This window comes from Thamnophis sirtalis, unplaced genomic scaffold (assembly GCF_051295495.1).
Source record: "Thamnophis sirtalis isolate CommonGarterSnake01/CBP01778 unplaced genomic scaffold, rThaSir2_p1.2 scaffold_9, whole genome shotgun sequence".
Classification (NCBI taxonomy): Eukaryota; Metazoa; Chordata; class Lepidosauria; order Squamata; family Natricidae; genus Thamnophis; species Thamnophis sirtalis.
In genome coordinates, this window is record NW_028261389.1 from 43,837,707 (window position 1) to 43,856,550 (window position 18,844).

Sequence of the window (18,844 nt, forward strand, 5' to 3'; positions counted from 1 at the left end):
ATGGCATTCACTTAATTACCCCAATATTTTTTAATGACCATGGCATTTGCTTAAGAATACCCTCTCCCAAAGGGTAAAATCTGTCATGGTTACAAGATGACCTATTTAACCACTGGCATAACTTACCATCTTAGTTCTGGATTCAGTTGCAGTTGTAAGTCAAGGACTACCCATAGAAGCACAAGATATAGAACAAGGAGCTGGATAACACCAAGTAAAAAGAGGAATCAGCACACTTAACAAATACAGCTGACAACAAGATAAGCTAGAGTACCAAATGCAAAGCTGTAAGCAGCGCTAAAAGGATGTCTACTAAAAGAGAATCAGAATCATCTGAAATTAAAGCAGGCATTGCTTCATAAAAAATAAATTTGAGGCAAGCAAATAATACCCACATCAACACATGGATTTAACTAAAGTTTCTAAGATCAGGAGATTTTAACCATTAAAGGTAGAAATCATAGTTGTTTAGAGTGAAGTGGTAATTCTTATATGACAATCCAAAAGTATGCATGGATATATTTTAATGTTATAAAATAAATGTACAGATGTCAGCTTTTTGCTGTAAAGAAAATAAACATTCTGTGCCTAGCCTCCTAGTGTTGGAAATAGCAATGTTAACAAATAGGACACTTACATTTTCTGTGTTATAACCTTACACACTGAATTCTTACATAATTAATGCAATAATTAACATGCCCAAATTACAAAACATGCTTTCAGGTTACTGTGAATCTACAACATTTTGCTTTATTTTTTCCCTAGCACTTGAATTAGCTGAAATTTATAAAAATAATGGAAGATGTTTTCCCATGGGATCTGTTCTGATTTCATTATCATGATTGTTTATTCCCTGATTGGTGCCTAGGCTAACCTTTCCTAACCTAGCTTCCTACTAGATATGCTAGGCTAAAGTATTTATATTTCATTGTGCTGCATTGGGGATCGGTGGATAGAGTTTAGTGTAATATATCTAAGGCAACGATTTAAATTGTCTTAGATGCTGAATTTTCCAGCACCACTTGCTAGATTACCTGAATGCCATAGTTTCATTGGAATTCGAATATCTGTTTGGACTGGGATGGTAGATTTTTCATTTTGCAGTAATAGGTGGAACATGTATAGAGGAACTCTTATCTGTGCTTTCATCTTAATTTTATGGCAGATTGAATACATTGCAGAATTTTGAATTGTTTAGTATGTATGTAAAATTTTCAGAGGGAGAAAACCTATTTATGTTGTGGTCATAAAAAGTAATATGTACTGTATTATTCCTTAGTATTAAAGAATTACATTCTGAGAAATCTAAATGATATTTGTTGTTCATACAGTTGAATTATTCAAGTATTCAGGATCCCATTTGGTTGTGTGATACGATGTGCCAGGACTATAATAGTTAAAATGAACATGTAGGTATGTGCTTGGTTTCATAACAGTTTTCCCATAGGTGTCAAATAGACTGGAAGAAGGGGAAGAATGTTACTTTGAAAACTATAAAGAAGAAACAAAAGCACAAGGGCCGTGGAACCGTTAGAACAGTGACAAAAACAGTTTCCAACGATTCCTTTTTCAACTTTTTCAGTCCTCCAGAAGGTAAACTTTATTTACATTATATACACTGTGTGCAAAATTATTAGGCAAGTTGTATTTTGGAAGATTAATTTTATTATTGAACAACAACAGTGTTCTTGGTCAATCTAAAATGTTAATAACCTCAAACCTGAATATTTAAGAAATTAAAAGTGAGGTTTTGGCATCCTTAGGAGAATACTTATGTGTGCACAATTATTGGGAAACTATTAGTGTGCAGAATTATTATGCAACTAAATGAAAATTTGCCATCTCACTCATTTATTTGCATCTGTTAAAGTGAGAATAAATGTACAAATAAACATTTCTGACAATTTAAACAACAAAAAAATCAGTGACTAACATCACTCTTCTATTCATAAGCCTTCCATTAATGAGGAGAGGGAAGCCTTTGGCAGTTAATATGCTTTTTTTCTTAATACGTTTCTTGTGACTCTTGACTATTTGCAACAAAACATTTGATGGTTTTGTGATCACGTCCCAATATCTTAACAATTTCAAGAGTGCTACATCTCTCTGAAAGACTTTTTACAATTTTTGACTTTTCAGAGTCAGTTAAATCTCTTGGTTTTGCCCATTTTGCTTGAGTAAATGAAGCTCCCTAATAATTATGCACATGTTGATATAGGGCTGTGATGGTGAACCTATGGCACACCTGCCACAGGTGTCACGCAGAGCCCTCTGTGGGTGTGGCAGCCATTGCCCCAGTTTAGCTCCACCACACATGTGCGCGCCTCCTGCCGGCCAGCTGATTTTCTGTTCACACACGTATGTGCGGGGCTGGGGGGGGGGTCACACACCCATGTGTGGGGATGGGGGGGCGTAGGGGGGGCACAGTAGCCCCCCGAAAAAAGCTATTTGTTTCAAATAATTTGGACAGAAAGGTAAAAAGCAGAGAAGTGACAAACCCACTCAAATATAAACTCTAAATTTGGTTTTGGATTTGAAATAGAAACCAAACGTTCTGAAGGAATCGTCTGAACGTTTTCCAAGTAATATATCTTAAGCAACTCCAATTTGGGAGAAAAATCAAGGAAGAAGCACTACCTTCTCACTGATAACTGATAACCTAATCTTGACTGCGGGGAGTTTTAATTAACCAACTGCCATAAATCAGAATTTGGAAAAGCAGGAGGCAAAGAGATCAAGATGGCTCCAGCTTCTCTTCCGTTTTTACATAAACTGAATTAGCTAAATTTAAGGTGGACCAGAACCTCGAAATAAGGTCTGCATAACTAACTGCAATTTTGGAACTGGACGTTTAAGGAAGAACAAAAGACCAAGATGGCTCCCGTTGCTCTTCCCCATAGCAGCTAAAGTAGATAAATTTAAGGTGGACCAGAACTCTGAAAGAAGAACTGTATAACTAACTGTAACTTTGGAACTGGACATCATGGAAAGCTGGGAATTTGAAGAACTACGTGAAATTATAAAAAATATGCACAAATCATTAAAATCAAGACTAAATAGAATTCTGAATCCAGAGAAGCAGGGATTTAAAGAAGAGGGGAAAGAAGAATGGGGGAAAGATAATGAAGGGGAAAAAACGGTGGGAAAGAAAAAGCAGACAAAAAACTCCATTGGGCTTGGCAGTGCTATAAGGAAAATGGTAAAGGAGAGATGTGTCCCAACAAAAGGGAATAAAAAGCAGACACAAGATATTTCGGAGGTTGACAGTGACATAAGGAAAATTGAAATAGGAGATTATGCCCCAGCAAAGAGAAATATAAAAGATTTATTTGATGGTGGAGTGGGGAAAATTGAAGAGGGTAGATGTGTCAAAAAGGGAGAAGGCAGAAACAGAGAAGTGGGACAAAAGACTTACTAGGAAAAAAATCAGACAATTAGAAATTGTTATATGGGAAAAGATAAGATAAGGGGTTTACAAGAACCGAGGTGGCAAAGTGGTTAGAGTGCAGTACTACAGCCACTTCAGCTGACTGCTAGCTGCAGTTCGGCGGTTCAAATCTCACCGACTCAAGGTTGACTCAGCCTTCCATCCTTCCGAGGTGGGTAAAATGAAGGCCCAGACTATGGGGGCAATATGCTGACTTTGTAAACCGCTTAGAGAGGGCTGAAAGCCCTATGAAGCGGTATATAAGTCTGACTGCTATTGCTATTCCTAAATATGACAATAAAATGGAGTTGCTAACTGATTGAATATGATAATGGAAAGATAACTAAATAAAGGTCAAAGGACATGGGATATGGATACATATGAAACTGATATGGGGAGATTGTAAAGCAGAAGCTTGTGGTTCACTTTTTACATGATAATTAAACAGTTGCTAATTGATTGAATATGACAATAGAAGGACAATTAAGCATGGGTTAAAATATATGAAACATGGATATATATAGAATCTTTAAGATGATGAATAAAGTGAGATGTGTACCATTTGTTATTCTACAAAGTAGACTAAGGGAATTGTAATGAACATTGAACAGCAAGGATTGCTATTTATAGACAATTAAGGGTAATCTAATCCAAGGTATGTAAAAATGGAGAGGGAACATGAAATATATTTTCAATGGGAAACTATTGAGATTTAAAGACAGAATCACAAATTAGGGACGTGTAAGGATGTATAATTATATAAATGTAATGATGAGAATAGTTGGGAATTGTAACAAGGTCTACATCTTGGCCAAAAATAGGCGGGGGGTGGGTGAGTTTAAAAGCACAATGATTATATATGGATACTTTTTTGTTCTCTTTTTTTAAAAAAGGAAGGAGGAGGAAGATGCATGTCAAAATTAAATATGTATACTGAAAAAGAATTATAAATACCATCAACATAAAATGGAGCTCGCTCAGAAGCTGAAATACACCAAGTAAATGAGATGAAGAGTGTGAAATAGAGGAGAGAGGTAAGGGAAGAAGAGAGTGATAGGAGAGAGGGCAGGGGGGGGGAAGAGGAGGAGAGAAAGGAGGAGTGAAAAGGGGAGAGGAGAAGGAGAGGAAGAGGAAGTAGAGAAGAGAAGGATGACAGAGGGAAGAAAGGAGGTAGGGAGGGGAGGAGAGAAGGAGAAGAAAGTGATGGATAAGGTACAAATATGGTGTATGGAGAGCAGAAGAGCCAATAATTGTTTTTGGGAGCTGATGGTAAGGTAAATTGATGTAAACATTTAATAATACAATATGATGTTGGTCATGTAATAGTATACATATGATTATATATTATGAAAATGGAAAAATAAAAAAAATTAATATGCAAAAGCAAACAAATTATAGAGCTTGGTGGTGGAAAATATGCATAAAAATGACGATATGGTCAAAATACTCACTTGCCTAATAATTGTGCACACAATGTATATATAAAAGGAACATAGATTAAAATTCCTCTAATGTCACAAATGGAAAAAAAAACCTGAACTATTGAAGTAACATCCAGTTAAACAATAAAAATACTGTATAGTAAATCAAGAATGTTTTGGTGGTTGGTTTTGACACTTGAAAGGCTTTTTAGAAATAAGTATCCCATAGCCTGTAGCACAATAGTTGAGAAGCCTTTGACTTATGCTTAAACCATCCTGAAAGCAAACATGGAACAAAACTTCAAGGATAACTGAAAAGGTGGAACTGCTTATGTGAGAAGCAGGATTTCCAGCATTTCGTTCCAAACTGTTTTAAGATTTTCCAGATGATCATAAGAACCTGCTTACAGAAACTTACTGAAAGTCAGCATATCATGGAAGTGATATCCCCATGAAATGGAGACATTTGAGAGCAAATCTTAAAGATTCTTTGTCTGCACTTGATTTTTAAATAGGAGTGCAGTCCCATTTATACTTCTCTGTATTCTAATACCTATCAATTAGCAGTGCCTCTCATTTGTCTTTTCTCCTAGGCGCTGCTTGGAGAGTCCAAGCATGGGTTAACACAGTCTATCTGCCCTAGGGCTGAGTATCTTTTTTCTTTGACCACACCTCCCCTTTGCCTCTAATATCTCAGTTTAAAAACTCAGTCCGCCCGATTGGACGAGAAATTGGGGAGTTCCTTGGTCTTAGGACAGATAGACTGAGCTTCCCATTGGAGTTTTTAAGTGTATTTGTTTGCCATCCTACGACCACCAGGAAAAGTTGGAACTGAGTGATATCCTCTCAATCACGGAGATGTCAGATCGCCGGATTGCTGCCTCGGCTGTAAACATACGAGGTGTCCTGTGAGTCTTTTGTCCGGCGGAGGCCGGCGAAAGGAAGGGGAACCGGGGGGGAGGATTCTGTTACCATCTCCTCTCCCAGCTGCAGTGCATTGAGAAGCACGGCTGAGCCTCCTCGGAGCTCTGGCGGGTGCAGCGACTCCCTAGATTGCCCGGCAGTTGCGGCGGCCATTTTGGGCTAGCTTCGCTCGCTTTTTGCTCGGCAACAAGGGCAACGGCGGTGCGCGCAGCCCATTTTGTGGCAGTTGGAGCTGGGTGTGACAGTGAGGGAGACAGCGCCGATTGGATCAGCCAGAGCGCAGAGCGCAGCGGCAATCGGTTAGACAGCGTTAGCGGCCACAATGAGGCGCGAGCTGCAGCCTTATGCACAGAGGCTTGATTCACCAGCAGCTAGCCGCACGGACATCGAGGCCTTGTGTGGGGCGCCAGCAGGCCTTTCCTGTAGAAAGCCACCAGACAGCAGCACGCAGCCAGGAGGAAGGGTATTGTCTCCAGGGCTTCCCTCTCCTCGTTCAGATCTGAGGACATTTGTTGCCAGCAGGCTCGTGTCCTATTCTGGGTGATCGATCCAGTCCTTTGCTCCACAACCCCGCTACTGAGCCACCATGCCAGACAGAAGTTCGGAGGGCCAGGAGGCACAATCAGGGCCCCCAACCAAAAGAAGCAGGGTGGAGGCCCCACCTAAAGGGAGCAAAGGGGGAAAAGGATCATCTAGTAAAGGCCCTGTGGGACCCTCAGGGAGCAATGATAAGAGGGAGAATCCGAAGCAGCACAAAGCGGGGGTGGGTTTCCCCAGGCCAAGGGGACAAGGACCTTCCCCGGAACACAGGGAGATACCTGAGTCAGTCCCTGACCAGAAGGTTGACAGGGACCCTGTCTCCCCTCCACAGAGCAGGTCCCCTTCATCTGAAGGTAGTCTTTCCAGAAACTCCTCACCTGAGGCCTCTTGGGGCTACTCCGATTCTCCAAGCTCATCATTGAGGGAGGAACTGGACTCTTTTCAGGGCATTCCTCCCTTGGAGGTGGGCTCCCATTCTGAAGGTAGCATAGGCCGAAGGGCCTCCAGCAGAGCCCGCCACAGGAAGAGTAAAAGATCAGGCCTCTCCGATGAGATGAGGGAGATTATAACTATTGCCATCTCTCAAGGAATTGCGGAGGGCATGAAGCAGAAAAGTGGCAGTAAGGCAGTGACCTCCAAGAAAGCGGACCCCAAGCAGGTGGCTGAGCAGGCTCCGGACTCTCCTAGTAGCTCAGTCGCTACGGAGGAGTCTGCCCTAGAGGAAGGGGAGGTAGAGGATTTCGAGCTGTCTGAGGACGAGGATCTTCCCTCTGATAAATCAGCATTCACTGGTCTCTTTAAGCCTTCCCTCTTTAAATCAATTCTTCATAAAGCGAAGACCTCCACTGTTGGATTCTATTCCCAAGGGTTCAGCTGCAGGGACTTCTTCCACTAAGGACCACAAGGAGGGCCTGTTTAAAGAACCGCCCTCGGCCCAAGAATCCATTCCGGTCCCGGACCTTTTTATGGATGTGGTTCAGAGGCAGTGGATTCAACCTGGGACCCTGACAAACCCCAGTGGGGGGGGACAAGACTCTCTATGCCGTAGAGAATAGGATGGAGGAGGCACTGAAGCTTCCAGAAGTGGACGCTCCGGTGGTCTCCTCGACCTCTACCTCGAATCTGCCGGCGGACCTCTTGGAGGGTCTCAAGGCAGAAGACAAAAAATGAAAGAAGGCATGTCTGAAGATCCACCAGGCCGCCGCCTGGGCTATTTGGGCTTCCACTCTGCATCATTTTTCATCCATTCCTCGCTCCTCTGGTTGAGGCAGCTGAGGGCGAAACCCCCCCTCCCGGAGATCATGGTGGAGACACGACTTTACCAAGATTATCACCGCGGTCGAATACTCTGTGGATGCTTCTCTGAACGTGTCCAAATTTGCGTCCAGAGCACTAGCTTCCAACGTGACCTCTCGCCCCTTGCTCTGGCTCCGCCAGAGATCAAGGCCAAGTGGAAGCTGGCCTCTGCCCCATTCAAGGGGGGCCTCTTGTTTGGGGAGGCATTAGACAAATTCATTATAGAAACAAGGGACAAGAGAAAGATCTTACCTGCGACTCTTAAGAAGTCGGATCTCAAGGGGCCTGGCTCCTTTCAGAGGCAGTCCTTTTGGCCCCAGGACAATGCCCAGCCTTCCACCTCTTCTTCGTATACCAGACCCTACTCCCAGCAGGGCAATAGGACACAGGACAGGGGGTCCTTCAGGTTGCGTGGTAGGCAACAACACCATCACTCCTTTCGTAAGCCCTTTCGTGGCGGTTCTAATTCCAGGAACTTCCACCGCGGAAAGTGACCACCACAGGGATCCCCCCATAGGAGGTTGACTGCAATTCTACGCAGACAGGTGGGGGGAGATAACCACAGACAAGTGTTGAGCACGGTCTGGATGGGACGCCGGCTGGAGTTCCTATCCCTCCCCCAACGGACCTTCATCCGTTGCCCCTCGCCCAGGAGCCTCCTGAAAAGGGAAATCCGTCATCTCATACAAATAAGGGCTATAGAGCCGGTATCCAGGGAGCAGCAGAAACAGGGGTTTTACTCCATCTTATTTCTGGTGCCCAAGTCGTCCGGGGGGGGGGGGGGAGGGCCATCCTGGACCTGAAGCGCCTGAACCTCCATCTGGCATACAGGCGGTTCAAAATGCAATCCCTCATTCCATCTTGGATTGCGTGAGGCGGGGGGACCTCCTTACCTCAATAGATCTGAAGGAGGCCTACCTCCACGTGCTCATACATGCGAATCACAGGAAGTTCCTGAGGTTCTTCTTCGAAGGGAGCACTATCAATACCATGCTCTTCCCTTCGGACTTTCCTCCGCACCCAGGACATTTACGAAGCTGCTGGCCATAGTGGCGGCTCACCTCCGGAACCGTCCCATCCGCCTGGAGTCCTCCAGCCAGGCCCAGGTTCAGCGGGACGTCCAGACAACCATTAGGACTCTCCAACAGCACGGCTTCTCGATAAACCTGAAGAAGAGCCACCTGGAGCCAACCACACGCATACAACACCTGGGCATCATTCTGGACTTGAACTCTTGTCAGGTTTTCCTGTCCCCGGAGCGTCTGAGGACTCTCAGGGACAAAGTGCGAATATGCAGCGCATCCAGGTCAGTGCAGATTGTCCAGTTATCCCAACTACTGAGCGTCATAATCTCATGCCTGAAGGTGGTTCCCTGGGCTCATCTCCATGCCAGGGAACTACAATGGTTCCTCCTGCCCTTGCAAAGGGCGAAGGACAGCAATTCGCACAGGCGCGTCCGTGTCCCTCCAAAGGTGACTCGCTCCCTAACCTGGTAGAGGTCGAAAGTGGTGAAGAGAGGGTGTCTGTTCAAAGAACCCGGAAGGGTCGTTGTAACCACCGACGCCAGCCTACAGGGGTGGGAAGTACATTGCCAGGACCATCTGGCCCAGGGACTGTGGAGCCAGAGGGAGTCTTCCCACAGCATAAACTGGCTGGAGCTCCGGGCATCCCGGCTCGCTCTACGTCAGTTCTCCCCTCAGGTTGCGGGCCGGCACGTGCTGTTGCTCACCGACAACGTAGCAACGAAGGCCCACATCAACAAAGAAGGCGGCACGCACTCCAGGTCACTGATGACGGAGTCGGAGGCTCTGGGCAGGTGGGCGGAATGGCATCTGCTCTCCATCAGGGCAGACCACATTTCAGGGACCAGCAACGAGGAGGCGGATTGGTTGAGCCAGCAAACGATAGACCATTCGGAGTGGCGGTTGCACCCGGACATATTCCATCAGATCGTGAGGAGGTTCGGCGAACCACAGGTCGACCTCTTTGCCACCCGCCTCAACACCCACCTACCGAGGTTCTACCCCCGTTACCGGTCTCCAAGGGCAGAGGGGACGAACGCCCTGAAATGCAGCTGGCCCCCCGGGCTCCTGTATGCATTTCCCCTGCTCCCGCTCATCCCACAGGTTGTGGCCAAGCTCCTGGAGGAGGAGGCAGAAATCCTGCTCGTGGCACCCCATTGGCCCAGGAGGTCCTGGTACGTGGACCTTGTCAGTCTCTCCGTACAAAAACCCTGGAGGATTCCTCAGGAGACCATCTCCCTCAGCCAGGGGGCGATAACTCACCCAGAGCCCCAATGGCTACAACTAGCCGCCTGGCACTTGAGGGGGACCACCTGAGGAGACAGAAATTTTCTGACAAGGTCATCCAGACCATTCAGGCGTCCAGGAGACCTTCAATGAATAGAATATATGAGGCCACCTAGAGGGCGTTTTCTACATGGTGCCAAGACAAAGGTTTGTGGGACACTGAGGCGTCTCTTCCGCAGGTGCTGGACTTTCTGCAAGACGGGTTGGATAAGGGCCTGGCCCCCAACACCTTACGCCGCCAGGTAGCAGTTCTGTCCACCGTTATTTCCAGGGGCTCCTCTCGTACCTTAAGCCAACAACCTCAGGTGAAGAGCTTCCTGAAAAGGGCGTCCAACATCAGGCCCCCTACGGTGCACTGATACCCGTCATGGGACTTACCATTTGTCCTTCGTGCATTGACGGGAGCTCCGTTCGAGCCGCTCCGGACTACATCTCTTCGACATCTGACCATTAAAACAGCCTTCTTGGTCGCGATCACCTTGGCTAGGAGGGTGTCAGAGCTAGCGGCCCTTTCGGTCAGAGAGGACCTATGCATTATATACCTAGATAGGATCATTTTACGGCTTGACCCTGCGTTTGTGCCTAAAGTCAATTCACTCTTTCACAGAGCGCAGGAAGTGATCCTTCCTAACTTCTGTCCTAAACCGTCACATCCCAGAGAAAGGATGTGGCACAAGTTAGACATAAGACGGGCAGTTCGCATCTATGTCAAGAGGACCAAAGACTTTAGACGCTTGGAAGCGTTATTCATCTCCTTTCATCCTGGGTCGCAAGGGCAAAAAGCATCGTTGCATACCATTGGACGTTGGCTGCTGGCCGGTATTAAACTGGCATACGAGACTCAAGCCAAACCGGTGCCGGGCCGGGTGACTGCTCATTCTATGAGAAGTGCAGCCACATCTGCGGCATGGGTGACCCAGGCGTCGATCATTGACATCTGTAGGGCAGCCACGTGGGCATCTCCCACGGCCTTCATCCGTAACTGCAAGATAGACACCTTTACCTTGGCTGAAGCCTCCTTGCAAAGAATATTGCAGAGGGTTGCAGAGGCTCCGGACTCTAATGGTTCTCCCCGCCCAGGGACATCATAGCTTGGGTATGTCACATGTTTGGACTCTCCAAGCAGCATCTAGGAGAAGAAACGTTGGCTTACCTGAACGGTCGTTCTCTGGGCGCTGCGGGAGAGTCCAAACCCGCCCAGAATCAGGATTACCTTCAAGGTGATATTCAAGGATCTGTGGAGGCGGTCCTTAACCGAGTGTTCTTCATTTTTAAACTGAGATATTAGAGGCAAAGGGGAGGCGTGGTCAAAGAAAAAAGATACTCGGTCCTAGGACAGATAGACTGTGTTAACCCATGCTTGGACTCTCCCGCAGCGCCCAGAGAACGACCGGCCAACGGTCTTTTTTAGCTGATTAGCTTACATTATATATTATATAATGGCATTTGAACAATGGTTTAGGACATCTTTTATTTTGTTACATGGAATATAATAATGTTATATATATAATGTTATAATATATAATATTACATCTTTTTTCATTTCAGTTCCTGAAAGTGGAGACTTGGTAAGTTTCACAGTGATTTTCTTTATAAATAAAAACATAACTTAATTTTTTTTTCATTGTAATAAATGTGTATGTATGTATGTATGTATGTATGTATGTATGTATACACACACACACACACATGTGTATATTTATAATTTGCTGATAAATAAATAAAGAGAGACTAGTATAGATCTATTTCAAGCTATTTAGCGCTCATCAGCTAGCCATACCCTTACTGGGATTTGAATATGTGCTGTATTACATATTAGGCAGTTGTGTTAGCCACTAAGCCACAAGCTCTCCTCCTTTATCAGCTAAGCCAGGGAAATATTATTTATCGGTACAAATGCAACAAAAATGTAACAAAGTCAACATTAAAAATAATGGCTTTCTGTCTGGATGGTCTCCTGTGGTGATCCGATAGACAGAGAAAGGAAGCAGTATGCTTCCTCCCATATTTGGGCATACCAGGGGTTATGACACAATACATACGTATACATACATCCATACATACGTACATAGGGGTTGTGACACAATACATATACATACATATATATACCCATATATACACCTGCGTGCGCGCGCACACACACACACTGTTTCCTGAATATACAACCTGTCCTGAAACTAAGTCTTTGCCACATTTTTCATGTGGGCAAAAATATAAGCTCTCCCCCTGAAAATAAGCCCCCTGGACAACCCCCCTCCAGCCAGGCAGAGCACCGCTGACCAATCTAGCGGTATCCCAAAAGCACCAAACCACGGGAACTGAGGGGAGAAGTGCTCACATTGCTTGCTGCCTTCGGGATACTGCTAGGTTGGGGAGTGCCGTTCTGCCTGGTCAGAGGGGGGAGTTGCCGGGCAGCTGCTCCCTTGCGAGCAGGCTCCCAAAGAGCTGGGCACAGCCTCAGGGGTGAAGCAGCCATGAGGTGACCACGCTCACGAGCAGCCGTCCGGCAAACCCCCTCTCTTGCCGGGCAGAGTGCTATTCACTGACTTAGGGGGTATCCTTAAGGCTCCAAGCCACGTGGCACTCTGCCCGCCCTCCCAGCTCTCGCGACTTGGCACAATCAGGATACCCCTAGGTCAGTGCATGGAGCTCTGCCCGGCTGGAGAGGGTGGTTGCGCAAGCGCCTGTTCCACCCTCAGCTCGGATGCCTCCCAGCCTCACCATGCCCTGGCCCAGCTCTCCCTGCTGGACCAGGGCACCACCGCGTTCTGAGCATAACTTCTTCTTCTCTGGCTTCCAAACTCCGGAACTCGGCTTCAGATTCTTCCAGCAGCAGCCGCTCTAGGAGTGTGCTCTATGGTTGTGGGCCCTATGGCAGCTGTCCCACAACCATAAAGCGCACTCCTAGAGCGGCCGTTGCTGGAAGAATCAGAAGCCGAATTCCGGAGTTTGGAAGCCGGAGAAGAAGTTATGCTTGTAGCGCGGCGGCAAAAGCGGCGGCGGTGTCCTGGCCCTGCATGTATGTGTGTGTGTGTGTGTGTGTGTGTGTGTGTGTGTGTGTATGTATGTATATTTGGTTAGTTGGTTGTATATCTTTGGTTATTCGGGTTTTCTCCCGCGTAAAATTGGAAGTGTCTTGGCGACGTTTCGACGAAGTCTCATTCGTCATCTTCAGGCTTGTTTGCTCGGCTTCGTGCTTCCAGGAGCAATGTGAGATCTCAGCTGTTTCTTCCTTTTGATTGCCAGTGGGGGTTTGAACTGATTGGATGGGAGCTTATGTGGGAGAAAACCCGAATAACCAAAGACCTACATACTAACACCCACGAAAACCTCAGAAAACACACATACACACACACACACACACACACACATATATATATACACATATATATATACACACACACACATATATATATACATACATATACATACATATACATACATATACATACATGCACACCAATAATACAACAGTATTAAACGATCACAAGTTCCTAAAAACAGAAAGAGAGTTGATTGCTCATGTGAAGGATCCAGGCTTTCGGAGTATAGGACGCACCTTTTTCCTCATTTTCCATGAGAAATGGGCCGGTTTTTGCTCATTTTTGGCCCCACAACCCTGCAAGAGCACTCTACAAACCACCAAAAGGCTATTCAGGCCCTTTTTTTAAACAAAACAAAACAAAATGGGCCGTTTTTGGAAGGTCTGCAGAGTGCAAAAACTTTTTTTTTTAATTTGCCTCTTCAAAATCTTGGTGCGTCTTATACTCCAGTGCATCTTATACTCCGAAAAATACTGTGCTTGCCATTTATGTAAGTACATGTAGACAGCATTTCTCATATTGTATGTATGAAAGGAGCCAGTGCAGAGATCATATTATCCACTTAAGAGTTAAAACCTATAAATTTTTGTGTGAGAGAGTCCAAAAGATAATGTTAAAGTATAACTTAAGGAAAAAGTATTGTAACCATACAATCATAAAGTCATCATCTATGAATTCATGGAATATTGCAGGGTTTGGGATTGTTGTTTTTTTAGTAAGAATTGATTTACATCTTATCAACTGATGTTCTATTAAGGAGACCTGACTGAAATCAGCTACAGCCAAGTGTTCACTGTGGTGGCTGTAATGATCTGAAATTTTTCTTCCATTTATATAAAGTTTTCACCTATTATAAACATTTTTATATACAGTTTGAAAACTTACAAAACTTATAACCTTGCATTTCTCTTTTGCTATAAACTTCATGTTAGATTAGCATTTCTAATGATTTAACTACTGTTTTATTGTTATTTATTAATTAATGCAAATTTTAATTAACATACTTTTGCAGACTACTACAAATTAACTGCCAGGAGAATCCAGAATCAAATTTGATAATAAATATTTTGTGAACTAAAGAATTCAATATATCTTAATACCCAATAAATGATATTTTTGTAAAAAATAAAATAAAATTATACATTGAAGTGTCTAGACCAGTATTTTTCAACCTTTGTAACTTTTAAGAAGTATGAACTTAAATTCCCAGAAGTCTTCGACTAGAATTCCCACTCCAGTTGGGGAATTCTGGGAGTTGCAATTGACACATCTTAAAGTTGCCAAGATTGAGAAGGATAATCGAAAATGCTGCTGACACTAAAGATGTTGAATGAAATTGTGTATTTGCATTTAGTAAATGCAGATAGTGGCATTATATTTCTTAATTTACGTATGCAGGATGATGATGCTGAAGCAATTCTTGCAGCTGATTTTGAAATTGGCCATTTTCTACGGGAGCGCATAGTTCCACGATCAGTATTGTATTTTACAGGAGAAGCCATTGAAGATGATGACGATGATGTAAGTTGTGTTTTAACTTTAGTTACATTAAAATTATTATAATATTAAATTGATATAAAGCTAGATTGGCCTGTAAGTAAATATGAATACATACAGTATATACTTACCATACTATTCCCTTTCAGGCTGAACTGTGATAGCAGAACTTAGGAAAGAAATAGAAGCAAATGAAATTAAGGGGCGATATAGGAGAATTTAGTGAAAATTTTTTAACTAAATGCATTTGAATTAAAGCAAAAATATTTCTGAAGATCAACATTAGATATTCATTATTTTGCCTGAGTTTTGTTGAACTCAGTATGCTGTTGTGTATCGTGGTGATAAGCCTCAAAACTCTGAAATTGCAGTTACTCCATTAGAGTAGGAGGATATGAAACCATTTTGAAGAACTATAGAAGCTAAAGAGCTCCAAATTTAAATTAATTTTAGCCAATAATTCCAATAATTCAAAACTACACCTTGCAACAGGATGAAATATGCTTCCCATTTCAATACAGACTATGGCACATCTTGAGGTACACCAAACATTTCTGATACTTGTATTCTGTTACAGAGTTTAATAGCAATCTTGGGGGACCAAAGGTGCTTAGGTACCATTAATCACTTACAAATATGGAAACCAAATAGACCACTTGAAAATTAACAATGAAATAGTTTTGAGGGAGACTTCAGAAAGATTGACATATCTAAGCTCCATAAGGTAGATAATTCAGGGCTTTTGCCTTGTATATCTTGTTGCTGGTATATGATTTTTGCCATTTTTCTTGTGAAGCACAGCATGGCTTCTGTTTTTATAAATTCAAACTCTTGATTGATTTTGACCTCGTGCAGAAGTGCAGAAATTTGTTCCATTTGTGAAATGCTTACGTTTTGATCTGATGTACACCATATGACAATATAAAAATGGATTTCAAATGACTAGTGCCTTTTCCTGAGAGGATTTAAAATTGCTCTATGACAAATACCAAGCCTATTAGCATGAAGATAAACTTTAAACAGCCATTAAAAAGAACTTTCCATAGACTTCTACTACAGCAACAGTAATTCCAATTGAAGAATCATAGTGGAGAAACCTTTGGAGCAGAGAGATCTTAGAGAACATTGTGCTGTTTTAAGAGGGCTGTGCTCTGTTTAACAGTTATGATGCCATTTTTGCTTCAAAAACTTTAAAAGCCATTAGAAATTTCCTCAGAATAACAATATCCCTCGGAGTGACAGATATGCTAATATTGCTTATGTGGAAAATAGGGCATTTCATTGGTTTAACTTGAATTGTGTATTTGAACTTTTTATTTTCAAGGCTTTAAATCTACTTAAAATAATGATAGGAAAAGATATCTAAAAAACAATCCTATTTGAATTTACTTTGAAGTAAGTCCCGCCTTCACTTAAGACTACTGAACCTGCTGCCTTTTAGCTATTGCTCAGTTTCAGCTTGCAGCAGGCCCACTAGCATGACTAGAAATTAATTCTGAGAACTATAACTCATCATCATTAGTAGGTGTTTAAGTTCTCAACTTTGATTTTAAGACTAGCTACTCAATAAGCTTACAAGGAATAACAGCATTAGTTGGGGGCTTTTTTTGGAATCTAAATGTTGTGGTTGTCTTGGAGCTTATGCATTTCCTTTTTCACTTTCTAGTATGATGAAGAAGGTGAGGAAGCTGATGATGAGGTAGGCTTTATTGTGGATTTCATAAAAAGTAACTGAGGGGAATTTTAGTCATGGCCAAATATACTTATATACTATACATGTATTTTAGGAAGGGGAGGAAGAAGCAGATGAAGAAAATGATCCAGATTATGACCCAAAGGTATGTGATCAGTTCATACTTCACTGAGTAATATTGAGTAATGAGTCATGATGGCGTAATGGTTAGAATGCAGTACTTCAGGCTACTTCTACTGACTGTGGGTTGCCTGCAGTTTGGCAGTTCGATTTTGAATGGCTCAAGGTTGACTTACCTTTCCATCCTTCTGAGGTCGGTAAAATGACGCAGATTGCTGGGGGCAATATGCTGACTCTAAGCTGCTTAGAGAGGGCTGTAAAGCACTGTGAAGCAGTGTACAAATAAGGCCTATTTGATCATTAGATTTAGAATTATTGCCTGCAAATTCCTGCAGCAAACCTGTTTGAACACTGATGTATCCTTTTCTTTCTTCAACAGAAGGATCAAAACCCAGCAGAATGCAAGCAGCAGTGAAACAGTGTGTATGTGGCCTTGAGGATTATCTGCACTGTAATAGCCTAAATACAACTATTAGTTACTTACAGCCTTATGTTTTGTATCTTGGTAGAATTAAGTAAATATTTTGTTAAAACAAACTGACAGAACCGGTTTAAAATGTAGGTTCCTTGTACCTAGCATTTTAATAGTACTTTTCTGCCAATATGTAGAATGCAGTAAATCCTAAAGCATGAATTGTTAATTCATTGCTATATATAGTTTGGTTCTAGTGAAGTCTGTTGTCATGTAGCTATTAGACTGCAGCTGTGAAGATATCAGAACTCTTGACGGAGACCACTATTTGTTTAGAAAAGATCTTTTCCCAGAGAACCAACCAAAGTATTTTTTGGCCCAGTAGTTTAAATGGGTTTAAGTCTGCTTGCACTGGCTGTGCCTTCATTACTTTGTCATAGAAATAGCAGTGACTTGTACTAATTAGGAAATGACATACATTTTCAAATTTCATAACTTCCATATAAACTGTTAATTTCCATCAAGACCACATTGAATGTTCATAATTGTCTGCTTGTTTATGCTCTAGGTTTTTGTATTTTGTGATGGTGACCTAAATCTCTAGAAACATCATATTAAGGTTGTTTATCACTGGGATGTGAATAAACCTAGTATTTTCAGAAACTAGTTGTACTTGTGTATACATTTTAAAATCTTATAAGCAACCAAAGTTGTGGGAAACATTTACTGTTGGAAGCAATCCTTACATATAGATTCAAAACACTGCAATGTGTCAAATGCTGTATTTCTCCATGAATTCATTTCAGTAGGCCTTGCATTTTGCATAAATGTGTTTTGACAATATTGTAGTTTGATTCAGTCACTTGACACACATGCCTCCTCACAAGGGTGAAGAATTAATTAATCTAGCAATAAATCACCTTACAGCTCTAACCTTAAAGCTGCTTTCTGATTATATCTAGATGTGTCAAACTACTGCTGCTAGTTTCCAATCAATATTGTCATGTTAGCTGGAAAATCTAATAATGCAACACATTAACTTAACACATTAATGTAATTCTTGAGTGATGCCTAGAAGCAACTTGATTTCTTAAGATAATGTATTCTCTTTTAGATCATCTACTTTTACTGAGTTTTTAAAAATGTGTTATTATTATCTTGTTTATGAAACAAATGATAACCATTTTCTTCCTAAAAGGGATGATCTGTACATGGCTGTTTGATGTAAATAATAACTTAATCTTTAGTCGAACAACATTTCTAATAGATTCCAATCAACACTCAAATGACAGAATTGAAGAAAGGCAGAATTTGGAATGATTTGTAAAAGTTGATGGTATGGTACCGTAGAATCACCCAATTACAGAAAAAAAAAACTGATTATGTTTCCTAGCAATATCTTTGCATCTATAGCAACCTAGGATTTACATTGCTAGAATTCATGGCATTCAGTTAAAAAATAATAAAATACACATGAAGCTTCTGGCTGCAGAAAAGTTAGCTGCCCAGCATAACTGTTTTGAATGTAAACAGATTCCAAGAGGACCTTTGTTTCTGGAGAAGCATTGGATAGTTCCTCATAAAATAATACTCGGTTAATTATTAAAACACACACTCAATTTCACAATCTATCCAAACTGATAGAAAAAACACCTAGTTTTTATTTCTCTGACGATCTGTATAGCCCAAATTTGACTTAGAACTGGTTGGGAGATTGTTGTTGATTAAAGTAAGTCTCAACAATGGCAACATTGTACAAATAAAAACATGACTTGGGGCAACAGTGTTGAAACAATGTAAAACACTATAATGCAGTTCTGTAGTTCCTAATAATGATTTGCCTTTCTTGGGGATTTTGTTACCTTCTGGGATTTTTTGTTGC

The 18,844-nt window shown here is 42.3% G+C and overlaps 1 protein-coding gene across 4 annotated transcripts in view; it reads left to right on the forward strand.

Annotated features, from left to right (window-relative positions):
• NAP1L1 (nucleosome assembly protein 1 like 1) overlaps window positions 1–17,625 on the forward strand; it is a 49,523-nt gene extending 31,898 nt beyond the window's left edge. For all 4 annotated transcript variants that reach the window (XM_014067530.2, XM_014067526.2, XM_087723419.1 and 1 more), the window contains exons 10-15: window positions 1,448–1,593; window positions 11,466–11,485; window positions 14,639–14,761; window positions 16,404–16,436; window positions 16,525–16,575; window positions 16,930–17,625. In XM_014067530.2, coding sequence (XP_013923005.2) covers window positions 1,448–1,593; window positions 11,466–11,485; window positions 14,639–14,761; window positions 16,404–16,436; window positions 16,525–16,575; window positions 16,930–16,965 — 409 coding nt within the window. In that variant the 3' untranslated portion in view covers window positions 16,966–17,625. The remainder of the gene's footprint in view (window positions 1–1,447; window positions 1,594–11,465; window positions 11,486–14,638; window positions 14,762–16,403; window positions 16,437–16,524; window positions 16,576–16,929) is intronic.
• The last annotated feature ends 1,219 nt before the right edge of the window (window positions 17,626–18,844 follow it).